The 13,936-nt window shown below is 44.4% G+C and overlaps 1 protein-coding gene across 2 annotated transcripts in view; it reads left to right on the plus strand.

Moving 5' to 3' along the window:
* Window positions 1-1,647: 1,647 nt before the first annotated feature.
* Window positions 1,648-13,936, plus strand: part of RGL1 (ral guanine nucleotide dissociation stimulator like 1) — a 63,283-nt gene continuing 50,994 nt past the window's right edge. The window contains exons 1-2 of one of the 2 annotated variants that reach the window (XM_072343126.1): window positions 1,648-2,249; window positions 3,007-3,117. In XM_072343126.1, coding sequence (XP_072199227.1) covers window positions 2,223-2,249; window positions 3,007-3,117 — 138 coding nt within the window. In that variant the 5' untranslated portion in view covers window positions 1,648-2,222. Of the gene's footprint in view, window positions 2,250-3,006; window positions 3,118-13,936 lie in introns of those variants that run through there. The other variant, XM_072343127.1, reaches the window with a different exon arrangement.

Below are 13,936 nucleotides of genomic sequence, written 5' to 3' on the forward strand. Positions count from 1 at the left end.
ACCTCCTGATCTCAAATAAGCTGTTGAACACTACGTAATTGTCTTAGAATGCGACCAAATGGAAGTAAAGTACAATGTGTGCTTTTCTCCCCTTTCCAGCATTAGTCTGTGTTTGCATCTAAGATAGAGTTTTAGGAGTCTAGACTGAATGTATTCCTTACAATCTACAAGACCAAAACTAATACGAATGTACATAAACAGGCATGTCTGGATGAAAACTTGTGACTGCAAATGTCACAGAGTAATGGTGGTGGCACGGGTGCACTTAAGTGACACCAGAACATCATGCTAATCCTTTCAGTACAGGATGATTATTTGGCTTTACTGCTGTATCCCTTGTAGCTGGATATCCATTTTTCCTTTGCTAACATATGCTTGTCCTATTCAATAGCAATTTGTTCTGAAAATGCTTGTGTGCCTGCTGGGCAAGCGACATGAATTTAGTGCAGACTCCTTTTTTTGCACCTAAAAAATGTGGAAAACCATTTGCAAAATCAAAGGCATTCAGAAGGCTGTGTGCAGTTTTTTTTTCCAGGAGAAACCAAAGGGACATTAATCTAGACTTGAATTTGTAGGGCACAATACATTTTAGTCAGGTGAATAAGTCTGTATCTGCCTCAGCGCATTCTGGATTTATTTCAGTGTTATACAAACAAACTAATTGCACAGCCTGGAAAATAATCATATCTGTTCACCCCTAACAATGCAGCTCAATCTTGGTTTCAAGGCTTAAAATAACGTTCCTTGCTTTTATATGCTTTCTCATATTACCAGCTGCAAGTCTCACTGAACCAGCATGGCTCCTGAGGTAACTGGTAGTAACGCTTGTGTATAAAGATGTCAAAATGCTGCTTGCTGGAGGTCAGCTTCAGAGAAGTGGAAGTCCCTGCTTTGATTCTTTGCTCTTTCACTAACCTGGCTGAATCCAAAGAGGAAGGAAAACCAAATGAGACCAGGTGGCACTACAGCCAGCCTGAGAGCCAACCTAAAGGTAATTTGAGATCCTTGTGTTAGCAGCTTGTGCTTGTAAAGTGTGGGCAGAGCAGTGCTTGTAAACATGTGCAGGCTCGTCTGTGAGCAAGGGACTCCCTCAGCAGAAAATGAAGGATGTTTTGCTTTCAGTCTTCATTGAGATGGTAGGTGGGAAGTAAATAAAGAGATGATAATCTAGTCGTTACAGCATCAGTATGGGAAGCTTTTCTTCTTGGGTAGCTGACGTGTGCCTTAGAGGCTGACCTAGACATGGGTCTTGTCCTCTCCTTAGGAAGTGACAGAAGCACTGAGTGTATTGGGCAGGGCCTCATGCTCTGTATGTTCAGACTGAACTCTGCACTGTCATCCAGAGAACTCCGTGGAGGCACAGCCAGGAGTCTCCTGGAAGGCTGTGGCTGTTGCTATGATTTTGGCTGGCTTTGGGCTGATGAAAGAGACCATCACTGCGTGTTCTCACTTTGCACGGGCAGGAGCAGGACAAGTCATTTTTTGAGGCAAGACAGGTGAGAGTGGTGAGGATGTTTCCTAATGTCAGTCATGCGGGTCAGATGTGTAGGAACTCCCCCCTCATCCTACTACACTTTAACTCCCCCAAACAAGACCTCAGTCCCACTCTCCTCTGTGTCAGACGATGAAGAGGTCCTCCTGCTGCCGCTGGTGCCACCTGCACCTGCGTGTCGGCACCTCTGCGGACAAGGCACCGCCGGCAGCCGCTCTTGCTGACTGCTACATTTCTTTGCAACTTGTAGCAAAAAGTTTCTGAAGGAAAATCCGTTTCGAAATCCAGCCACCCGCACGCGTTTTACACCCGAACGGCTCGGAGACATCCCTGCAGCCCTGCCCCCGAGGCCGCGGGGTTCCTCCGGGCCTTTTGTCCCCTCGCCGCTTGGATGGATGCTGTCACGCTCGCGCGGCTGCCATGATCCCGCCCGGCGCGTCCCCGCAGCACGCGGCCGTGCCGCACATCGCGTTCCGCAGAGGCAAACGGCGTTTCCATCGGCCCGGAGCCGCCCGCCGCTAACAGGAAGCCCTCGGCGGGGCCGGACACCTCGGGGCCGAGCCGAGGCGGAGCCTGGCGCTGCCGCCCGCCCTCCCGCACGCAGCGGAGCGGAGCCCAGGGGCCGCGCGGCTCGGGCCGGCCCGCGGCGGCGGCCGCTGACGGGGCGGAGCGGAGTCGGCGCCCGGCGACTGCGGCATGCCCCGTCGAGGCTCCCGGGAAGGAACTGAGAATGAGATTGCCGTGGAAGGCTAAAATGGTAACCGGGTCCCCCCCCCTCTTGCCCGCGGGTAGCGGGGTCGGCTTTGCGTCGCGGTGCCCGTCTGCGCTGCGGGATGGAGCCCGGCTGGGGTCGTGAGGGCTGCGTTGCTCTTTGTGCTGCTCCTCGCTTGGGGAGCGTGGAATAGTCCCGGCACATGTTCGGTTAAAGTCGGGGAGACGTCGCGCTCCTTTCTTTCTCGTCCTCTGTTAGTTGTGAGTTTTAAAGCCTCGACTCTGCAAAGTTTTTTTGCAGCTGGAAATAATAGGTTCGCAGCGCTTGGGCTCCCTCCTGTCAGAAGGAGCGGAGGGTTGCTGCGCTTTACTCACTTGTGGCTTCAAAATGTAAAGGCGATCCGCCCGAGCGTGCAACGGTTTTTAAAAGTGCCATTCCTTCTTGAAACGAAAGGCCGAAGAGATTAATTGCTTTAGAGGAGGGGGGCGGGAGGGAGAGGGAAGAGAGGCTGCTAATCAAAACCAAACTATTTCCTTAGAAAAGACTTTGTCTAACTATTTGAAATATGTGCTAGTCTATGAAAAATAGCTAAATGGAAAGTCAGGGTATCTCGATACCACAGGAAGGGACAGCCTGCCAAGAATATCTCCAGTGTTCCCTCCATCTAAAAGTATCCATTTCGCTGTGATTGTTGTGTTTATTTTGTGCAGCCCATCCTCTGCCCTCAGCACCTGGGATGGATTGTGGCCTGCAGGAGAGGGGAAAAGTTCCTTTCTCTGTTTTTCTCTCCCTTTCCCGGCAGAGCTCAATTCAGGATTGGGGTGAAGAGGTGGAAGAGGGAGCTGTTTACCATGTCACCCTGAAAAGAGTGCAGATTCAGCAAGCTGCCAACAAAGGAGCGAGGTGGCTCGGGGTAAGTGAAGCTGGTGCGCTGGCATTTCGGAAGCTGCTCATGGACTTTGGAGCCTGCTGCAGGGGGCTGGATTTCACACCAATCTGTGATGTTAACTTCGAGCACTGACTCTCACTGTTTAAAAACAACTGCACTGGAATTGGCTGACAGAGCAGTCTGAAAGAACTACTGGCTCTTCCTTCTTTTACTGATGTGTATGAAAACAGATCTGACCAGTTGTGGCCACGGATCGGGTGATACTTATTGCAGAAATAAGGGCTGTCTTTTGGTCTGATCTTAAAAGTTGGGCATGTAATGGTTATTTTGGAGTGGGCTATGGCTCGTTCCAGTTGCTAAGAGTTTGCTTCATGACCTCCAAGCAAACAGTCGCAGTATTTTAACTAACGAGGGTCTCTCAAAAGTTAGCAGAAACTTCCTTAAAGTTTGAGTGAATGTAAATTTGGGTCTTGTTTCACTCTTTCTTTCTGGGCCAAAAGAGATGTTGGTATTCCCTTTTACTTGTCAGCATTTCTGCAAGTGCTACAGCTATGTGCTCTTTTTCAAAGGTATATTTCAAAGCAGGGAGGCTTTAGTGGTAGGTGAAATAAGCTTAAATGCACACGCACTTAATTTGGCGTGCTGCTGAGTGCCTTTACCTTTGTCAGTCCAAGTCCCCAGCTGATAGAAAATGCCCTCACTTCTCTGGAATCACTGCAGCTGTGGCAATCTGAGCTGGGTCTTCAGGTGGTGCCTATAACTTTGATAGTATTTTATGTTAATAGATTTTCTTCCAGATCAAAGGCAGTCACACATGAACTTGGTTTGCGATAATGTCTGGGTTAGTATTTTAAAGCCTTTAAAATCTGCTCAAAGATTTATATCAAGTCATTTTCTTGTGAAGTTCCACGTCACGAAGCAACGTAGCGATGCTGAAACCACAGTCAAGAAAGATAAGCAAATTTTGTCCTGCATACAGATAGTGCTTAAAAAGGGGAACCTTTCCATGCTTGCAAGAAGTACACAGAGTTCTATTCAGAACAGATAATTTCAAATCTGCTTCCTTTGAGTGGCAGATTTCTCATCTCTGCCTCCTGTTTTTACCAGGGTTGATAGAAGAATAGTAGAAAGTATTTATGCACCCCTGTAAGATTCCCAGATGGTGGCTTTGTAAGAGGTGGAGGTCACTGTGAGTGAGCCCATGTCCCAAAAGCATCCTTTAGAATAGCATTCATTTCTCCTGTTTCATGCATGTTGTTGTGTGTGTGCAGAAGGAATCTTCTAAGCCTTGATCATATTCTCAAAGGAAGAATGTTTCTGTGTTGCTCAGAACCACTGGCACAGTTTATGATGGTGGTCTTAGTAAGAGGACAAGGGACTGCAAGGTCACGGTGGTGGCTTTTGGCTTTCTATATCTATTGCAAGCTTCTTCAGGTCAGATGGAGCCCTGTTAGTGGGGCAGTGTGTCACCTGTGCAGGGTATAAATGAGTGACTGCAGCTTTCAGGCTGGCATCTTTAATCAGCAATATCTTCTCATGCACTTTATTTAAAGATATTTGTAAACATATGGGCTTTTTGTTCCCTTAAGCTCTTCAGAACAGAAAATATTTTAAGCTCTTTGCGATCTTGTTTTATTAATGGCTTTACTGTGGTCCTAAGGCCAGCAAATAGCCACTAACCTAGAACGTTACTTATGAATAGGCATCCCCACCTCCTGTGGTTTTGCCCTGAAAAGTATAATTGTCTCTTTTGTAATTGCCATCAGGTGATTATTTATTTATTTATTTACTTATAATCTGGAGCTTACAGGGTTTTATGATGTATTTATTTTTTTCCTCAAGCCTTTGAAATTCATAGAGCTTAATTATAAAGCTGTTGGATTTATCAGTGCTGGTCCTTCTTGGTGTCGCAGGCATTCACCCTTAGATTGAAGACTGGAGGCCATCTGGAGAGTATGGGAATAAGGTATTTGCGCACCTGCAAGTATTGAGCTTTAATTGTAACAAGTATGGTAACTCTGTCACTGATTATGTGTGGGTTAGGCTTAGAAAACAGTGACTTATTTAGTGTCAGTTTGTATCCTGCAAAGGTCTATAGAGTTTGACCTTCTCCGGGGCATGGAGTTCCTAGTGGTTTATTGCAGAGGGTCAGGTGCCTTGTGACTTGAAAAGCCAAAGTTCTTCAAGAACCTCCGTGTTGCATGTGGATATTGAATGTTGTGTGGCATCAGAATAGGGGTTTTGGTCCAGTGATTCTGGAGTGGGTGGCTCTTAGTGATGCTGTTTGTGAACTACTCTGGGGATGTTTCAGCTGGAAAGCATTAGCTGGTGAATTACTCGTTGTGTCTGAAAACTTCATGCAACCTTTGCTAAAGGAAACATGAAATATCTTGCTTATTCCAAGTGCGTTAGTGCTTATTACCAATTTCTTTAATCATAGAATGGCCTGAGTTGAAAAGAACCACAATGATCAAATAGTTTCAACCCCCTTCTATGTGAAGGGTCACCAACCACTAGACCAGGCTGCCCAGAGCCACAGCCAGCCTGGCCTTGAATGCCTGCAGGGATGGGGCATCCACAGCCTCCTTGGGCAACCTGTTCCAGTGCATCACCACCCTCTGGGTGAAAAACTTCCTCCTAACATCCAACCCAAACCTCCCATCTTAGTTTAAAATCGTTCCCCCTTGTCCTTTTGCTATCCACCCTTGTAAATAGCCATTACCCCTCCTGTTGGAAGTTATGCATAAATATGTTCTTGAAGAGGTACCACTAAGTGAATTACTTTAGGTTTTTTTTTAATGTTTCAAGAGAGCTAATACACTTTTCTTAATATTCTGTACCCTAACGTACCATCCAGGGTTCTGAATGGTCATCCCTGCTGTGGGGGAATGGTCTATTTAAAAGCTCATTGTAGGAGTACAGCTTCAGCACTGTGAACACTTGTTTTCAAACTTCTATATTTAATAAATGGAAAAGACAAACAGGCTGCGACTTACACAGACATCATTAGTTCTGTGTCTTTCAGAAGTGTGAAGCTTTTGTATAAACACCACATTTTTCAGCTTTAAATTTAACGTAGACATCAAAGGATGCCAATACTAACGACTGGCTTTGTCATTAAATGCTTAGTCACTAAATATTTAGTGAGGATTAAGACTCTAGGCACTGTGGTATTAGGGAGGATTAGTAACCCCAGTAGTAGCTCAGTGCTGTGATAGATGCTGCACAAAAGGACTACCCTGACCAAAAAGAATGTATGGACTATGTATCAGATAAGGCAGGTCCATGCACATATGTTATCTCTTCTGCTGGCCAGTGTCTGAGGCAGTGCTGTGGATCTCACAGCAGTCTTGGTGTTTTTCAAGTTATTGGTAAACATCAAGGCAACAGAGAGCCTTAGGAAAATATTCCAAAGCCAAGTGTTTTTTGTGGGGGTGTTTCAAGAGGATCCCTACTGAGCATGAGAAGTTCAACAGGAGAAAGCATGAAGACTTCTTTCTTTTTTTATCTAAACCTAAGTGGGTGGAAGTGTCTCCAGAATAGATGTGTGGCAGAAGGCATCATCGTGGGAGCGGGAGAGGTGGTGTGGAGACTGGGAATAATCCAGAAACATTGAAGGCCATGGAAACTGATGACCTAACTTGTATTAGAGAAGGATGGGGAGTTGAAAGATTGGATGGATGGATGGATGGATGGATGGATGGATGGATGGATGGATGGATGGATGGATGGATGGATGGATGGGATGACAGGGCCAGGAGAAGTGCTTCTTTCCACAGCAGCCTTTTGAGTGGATGTTCAGCATCATTTTGAATGAATTACATCAAGCTAGATAAAAAAAACCTATCAGTAACAGGTGAGAGAGTGCAGCAAAGGGTTTTAACGATATGGTTGGGAAGGCTGAATAAAAACAATGACACAAAAAGAACCTAAAAAATGAGATTCAGCTTATGTCTGAGGATGTAGAGGCAGCCCACAGAGAAACTGTCACCCTGCATGTCAGATGGGACGGTGCTATCATCTATGAGGTAAAGGCAGCAAAGCAGAAAAGGTAGGTGAAGAGTTCAGCATTCTGTGGTCTTTTTTTGGTCTTGAACTGTCAGCCACGTATTCATGAAACAAGGCTGAGAGACCAGCTGCTGAATCATACTGTAGCCAGAAGTAGATAAGAGTGGAGCTGTATAAGTAGATTAGCTTCTGAACACCTTAATTTCTGTTACCAAGAGCAGTATGCTGACTGAGTATGAGCGCTGGAAAAGGTGAACTCCAGTTGATGACTTACTGTAAATCACAAACTGAAAAGTAAACGGGGAGTTGAAAGAAAAGGGAAGAAGCATCAAGTAGAGAAGTAGGTGGAGAAAGAAATGGATGATGTAGGACAATAAGGCAGGAAGAAATGAATGAACTGAGCCAAAGCAGTAGATACTGCTAGGAAGTAAAGAGGAACTGCTGATCTGGAAACAGCTGCCTGTGGGAGTTCTGCAGGTCAGTCTTGCAACTGAACTGCTGTCACGTGTTCATTAAGGTCAGTGTCATAAGCAGAAGCATGCTGACAAAATCTAATGGTCTGGCAGAGGAGAAAACAACGAGAGGCTGACATTGGGGGTTGGTGTAACTGGATAAGGTTGAGGTTACGTAGCACAGAACACAAAGACGTGTTAAAATTTCTGCTGTAGGCTGATATCTTTGTCATTTTTTGCTCCTTCCAATTTTGGGACATTTTAGCCAATCAAAGTTCTCATGACCCATGAGGATAATGTAAACCAGGATGGCAGAAGTGATGCTCAGGTGTTTTAGGTCATTGCCAGCAGAGGTGAGAAACGCGGTTCTCCTTGTATGGAGTCCTCAGTGTGACTGCAATTCTGGTTGTTTTCAAAGAAGTCAGTTTAAACTGGGAGATAGGATAATCAAGAACATGACAGCTGCGTCTGACTATTATCTGAAGAGTATAGTTTGGTTATCTTAACAAAATGAATGCAGATTCAAATCATCAGATCAACGAGATAGTGGGAGCACTGCAAGGAGAGTGAAGAAAGCAATAACTGTACAGCATTAGCACTGAAGCCGCTTTGTGGTAAAAGTCTCTATTATCTTAACCAGGCTGATGGGGAGAAGATGGGGCTGTAAAGCGTTGCTTAGCTCGAGGTAGGCTGTGCTGATAGTCTGTCCTGGTGCTGGAGAGACTGCTCTATGGAGGTCACCGATGTCATTTTATGTTCAAAGTTGTTTGAGAAGCAGCAAGAGCAGGGCAGGTGGGAGAGGAGAGGGGTGACAGCAGTGAGGTGCATGAAGCACTCTTCATTCTTCTTCCCTTGTTTGTGTGGATGTGTGAACGTGCATTGGTAAACAGACCGTGGAGAAGCAAATGCAAAGAAGCAGCAGAGTGCTGTTAGAAAATGTTGGAAAATACTGGTGTGGAAATGGAGGAGGGGGAACAGTGGGATAAGAATAACAGAAAGGATGCAGAGCTACAGAAAATGAGCAACAAGAGGCATATGGGTGTGGAATGGGCAGATAGACAAGAAATTACAGAATGAAAAATGAAGTTTTCAAAGTCCAATGAAGTTATTTTTTGCAGAACTCCCCTGTCAGCCAGCTGGAGTGCTTTATAGCCCCTTCCATCGGCTATAGGGAAGGGTGGATAACTTGTGTCCAGTGCTCCGGGAAGCAGAGAGCAATGAGAGCTAAGAGGGGCTCCTTAATGCTTACAAGTGTTCTTCCTGTCATAGTACTTTACCTTACCTTGAAAGGAGTAAGGAAAATACCTGTGCTTTGCCTCTAGAGTTTTTACTAGGGCAGGTCTCAGGAAATGCAGCCAGAAATGAGAGTTCCCCTGAGCCCAATGCTTTGGAGGAGCCATGCAAGGCCTGTACATCCACATCTTAAATGATTGCTAAGCTTTGTGAGCCACTCCTCAAGTATTAAGTTTCTCACTGTACTAATGGATGACACAGACTGCTCTTCCTTTCTGTCTTAAATATCCAGATAATGGTGAAATCATAAGCTTCCTCATGGCCAGTGCTGCCTGATTTAGTTTAGCCGTAGGTCACATTTCTAAAGCAGATTTTAGAGACACTTTTCTTTTCCTTCTGCTTTCCTTTTTGGCCACAGCTGGATTTCTGGCTCTGGGGTCCGTTAAGTTAGAGGTTGACTCAAAAGATTACTTATCACAAGGCATCTTTAATGCTATAGAATTGGGTGTACATCTGAATGTATTCTTCAAAACTATAAAGACCTTGTTGTGAAAGGGTGCTTTAAATGCATCTAAGATCCTGAAAGGGAACAAGGTGAGAAGCATCAACTCTGTCATTAAATATTAATGTATTTTCCTAGCACTGACAGTGTTTGATAAGTACCTTTCCTGAGAACTTCATGTTGCATTAAAACTGATTTTTGAATAATTGTCTTGTGCTGCACGTAACCACATGTTTGGCCTCTTAATGCCTCTGTAGTTGTGTACATTGTGATGGAGAGCTGGGTAAGAAACGGTACAGAACTGTCTAATTGCAGTTAGGACCTGGGATATAAGCTTCTCCCTGACTTGAAAAACAAGTCTGAAAAGAAGTTTTAGTCGGGACTTATTTTCTTTCCAATGCTGATCTCCTAAATACAGGTTGAGATTTAAATGGTGCCTGGAACCATCAGTGTTTTAGGAACATGCAAAGCCTCACATTTTCTCTGAGCCTGATCCTGCCCTCCTATATAAAGTTTTAAGCCAGCTCTGTGATTTATTTTTGTCTTACTCTTAGGCCCAGATGTTCTTCTCAAGTGTTGTTTCCTGTGCAGTCGGTAGGCCAGCACTTAGCTGATCTTTGTCCTTGTTGTAGCATTCTGTTTTTTCTTGATTTGTAACATTTGTTGGTCTCTTTTTGGCTAAATCAGACTCCTTGGAATCAGGTTCCTGCTGCCTGTTGTGACCACTGAGACCAAGGCTGGGCTATGGTTCTGTGTATTTGGCAGAAGTAGAAAGGCAGTTGTTGGGGAGCTGACAGGTACCCTGCTGTTGCACTCAAAATGCTGTCTTCTCTGAGGACCTGTCTTGCAGATGGAGGTTCAAAGATGGAGGGCACTCATGTTGATTTGTTGTGGCAGAAGGTACCTGTCAACTGCTGGAGACCCACAGAGGAACAGATAGATTTCAGAGAGAATCATATGATTTTACCCATGGACAGGTACACAGTTATCAAAAGAAAGCCCTAGAATTAACTTGACTTACCGTCTGGTTTTGACTAGGCCCTTTCCTCCTGCCCTTTCCTTCAGCTGTTGTCATAGTTGTACAGTAGCATCATAGCTCTTATTAAAACAACTGCTTTCTCCTTACTTCCTCATTCAGGTATGCTTTTCTGCTCTAGGGATATTCCAGGTAGCACACTTTGATGCAGTCATTAGCTGGGTGTTTGTGCAACAAACACTTGAACATGAGACCTGAGCTTATGAGTTTTAAAATGGAAGCCTGAAAAATCACTGTCTTTTCGCAGTCCCAAATGCAATGTGTGTGATGAGAATGATAACTAGCTTTATAGCACCAAACTGTGCTCTTGGTTGTGTTTAAAACCTCACATTCCAAACAGTCAGAGAGTGACAGAATTGCAGTGCTTTAGTCTTGCATGTTATTAACAGTGAGTGAGGCTATAGGATGCTTGGCCACTTGGAACTAGAAAGAGACACAGCAGAAACTTATCTTCCTACATGGCTATGCAGAGGCATCTCCTGCTAATGACTGTTCCACTAAGTGGAATAATGAGAGGCAAGGGAGCCTCAGAAGAGCAGATGTTGATGTTGACTGCACTGTTCTGTTTTTGCACTGATTGTTTGTGACTGTGTCTTGGAAATCTCTCAGCCAATCTGTTTCAATCTGAAAGCTCGCTTCTGACATACTTTAAGGTTACCTATGACATGTGGGGACATAACAACACCCTATACTGCAAGTGATATCCCCTGGGAATTCTTCTGATAGCCAGGATGCCTGTCTTTTCTAACTATGCTTCTTGGATGGTAAAGATTGGCAGATGCCTTAAATGCCTTCATTATAGAGTCTTAACTGTCCTGCTTCTAACATCAGGGGGATTTTATTTTGCTTGCTTCTCCAAGAAGAAAGGAGGGAAAGGGGTAACAGAAAATCAGCTTGCTCTGGGGAGAAACTGGCATTTTCCTTCTGAGTGTTGGAAGATCTAGGTCACTTGTTGGGTTAAAGAAGTGTTGGCAAGGAATGTGGCTATGTGTCATCGGAAAGCCTGGGAGAAGCAGCACATGAACTCAGCTGAGATGCTGCGGAGAGAACAGCCCTGGAGAAACCATTATTTTTACAGTTTAGGGTTTGATGTTTTCATTTGAGAAACAGACTGAAGCATTGCGAGCGTGTTAGTCATGCTTGGATTTAAATTCAGCCTTGCTAAAGTTAATTAAAAATATGTCTAGTGACAGTGTGTGCATGCATGTTTTGAACGTGCATCTTTTACTACTGGTGTAGGAATCTATTCTCTAAATACACAGCTTTCTATAGCCAGTGTTGTAAGGGTCCACAGCTGTGTGTGGAAATAATCACAAACAATCAGATCTTGGCCTAGCTCCTAAAAGGCAGTAGGGTTACCTTGTGTGACAGGGGTAAATGGATGCTGACAGAGTGTGATTCATACTCTTTCTTGTCCTTGTGTAGCTGGTGTGTGGTTTCTTGCTTGTCTTTGTGCAGCTGTTGTGTTGCATCTTGTAGACAAGAGACAGAGTAAGTGTGATGTCTTAGTGTTGTTTATTACCCCAGGAAGATAGTTTCAGAGCTCATAAAACATTAACTTTGGTGTTGCGGTTTGTTTAGACCAGAAAAGCAGAATGCCCCTCGTGTTTGAAATGGTTTATCATTTGTACATCACTCCACCAGCAGCAAAACTCTCTTGTCCAGTGGATATGGACCAGGCTGACAAACCATTCTTTGAACACAGCAGTGATATTTTGATGTATGCTTATGTACAAACTCTACAGTCTCTTTTCACGTTCAGTGGCCACAGAAACTCTTAGAGATGTGGCCCGTAGTTTTCCACGAGTACTACACCAGCAGGTAACGCTACCTTTAGGGCTGAATTATAAAGTCTCTGTTATATTTTATTTAAAAGCCCCTTCTTTTCTTTTTCTTTCTTTTCTTTTGAGGTTGTTGAAGAGTTTGAAGCATTAGATAAAGTTCTCAGGAAATCAATCAGTTGTTGGAGTTGCAGGCTGGTATTTGGTGGCTTCATTCTTTTATCACATGGGTATCTTCCCCACATATGTAGCATATGTGCAGCTGGTTAACAGTGCGTAGCAGCACATTGAAATGATTTAGGTCCAGAAGGGAATTAATTAGAACAGTTTGAGAAGACCTGGACATCTGAGAGTCCTGGGTTCTGCACAAGACTTCACTCACCTTGCAGCAGCAGTTGTGACAGCAACCTCAAATATCAGGCTGCAGTAGGCAGGAGGGGAGCAGAGCAGAGCTTAGAAAACACTGTTACAGGAGGATACTGTATCTCCATTGTTCCCTCATCTCTAAGGGAAGAGTCTTAGACATGGGGTATGCAGGCAGAATATGACTGTTGGCATTTGGAGAGGCACTGGAAAAGTGAGGACTGTCTAGTCTGGGGTTTGGTGCAAGCAGAACTGATGTAAGAACTTAATGATAAGCGCATTTTGAAAAATGATCCCAGGATTGGTGCTTGGCACTGTCAGTGAATAGGGAGGTATAGTGAAAATGTTGGAAATGGTGAGTGGAACAGGGACACTTTGGTGCCAGGGAGTGTTTCATAGAATCATAGAATGGCCTGAGTTGAAAAGAACAACAATGATCAAATAGTTCCAACCCCCTTCTATGTGCAGGGTCATCAGCCAGCAGACCAGGCTGTCCAGAGCCACATCCAGCCTGGCCTTGAATGCCTGCAGGGATGGGGCATCCACAGCCTCCTTGGGCAACCTGTTCCAGTGCATCACCACCCTCTGGGTGAAAAGCTTCCTCCTAGTATCTAACCCAAACCTCCCCTGTCTCAGTTTAAAACCATTCCCCCTTGTCCTTTCACTATCCACCCTCACAAACAACCATTACTCCTCCTGTGTTTGGTGGAAAGCAGTACATTGATAGCAAGGGGAAAAGGATAACCATATTTTTTCATTGCATGTAATTAACTTGAAGAACTCACTGCTAGAAGTAATTGAGTCCAATGGCCTAGATGGTAGGGAGGATTGGCATTTATACAAATATCAGAACAAAAACATGAATACAGCCTGAGCTTCAAAACAGCCACAAAACTCTGTTATTTAGGTGTAAAACAAATACTTTCCATAACTGAGCAGTCTTTACTTTTAGATCTTTATGTTATGAATGTTATTTCTTCACCTTGGTCTGTAACATCTGGCCATTGTCAGAAGGAAAATCCTCTGGTTTAGTTTAAGATAATAATTATTATGTGTTGCCATTTTTAAAGTTCTGTTTTCTATTTGTTTGTAGCAAATATTTAACGAGGCAGAATAAAATTGAACACAGGCACTTGTAAAAAGAATCCTGAGAACTCAAATGTCCTGAAGATGTCAGGGCCGTATTGCAACATGACCTGAGAGTTTGCTGTGGGCCTGCTTTCCTACAACCTCATGTTGCTTGACGAGAACTTTGGGTGCTCAGATCCTGCTTTTTTTCATGCATAAAATGAATGTTTGCATCTTTGCTGCTTGAGGCTCTGTGAACGCAGGAATTGCGTGTGTTGCTGTGCCCCATTCAACTTCATAATAGCTGCCTTAAAAATAAGACAGCTGGAACAGAGCATGGTACTCTACATGTGGTCTCATCAGACCCTTTATGCAGTGGAAGAATAATGTCCCTTGACTT

The sequence above is a fragment of the Excalfactoria chinensis genome, chromosome 8 (assembly GCF_039878825.1).
Source record: "Excalfactoria chinensis isolate bCotChi1 chromosome 8, bCotChi1.hap2, whole genome shotgun sequence".
Lineage (NCBI taxonomy): Eukaryota > Metazoa > Chordata > Aves > Galliformes > Phasianidae > Excalfactoria > Excalfactoria chinensis.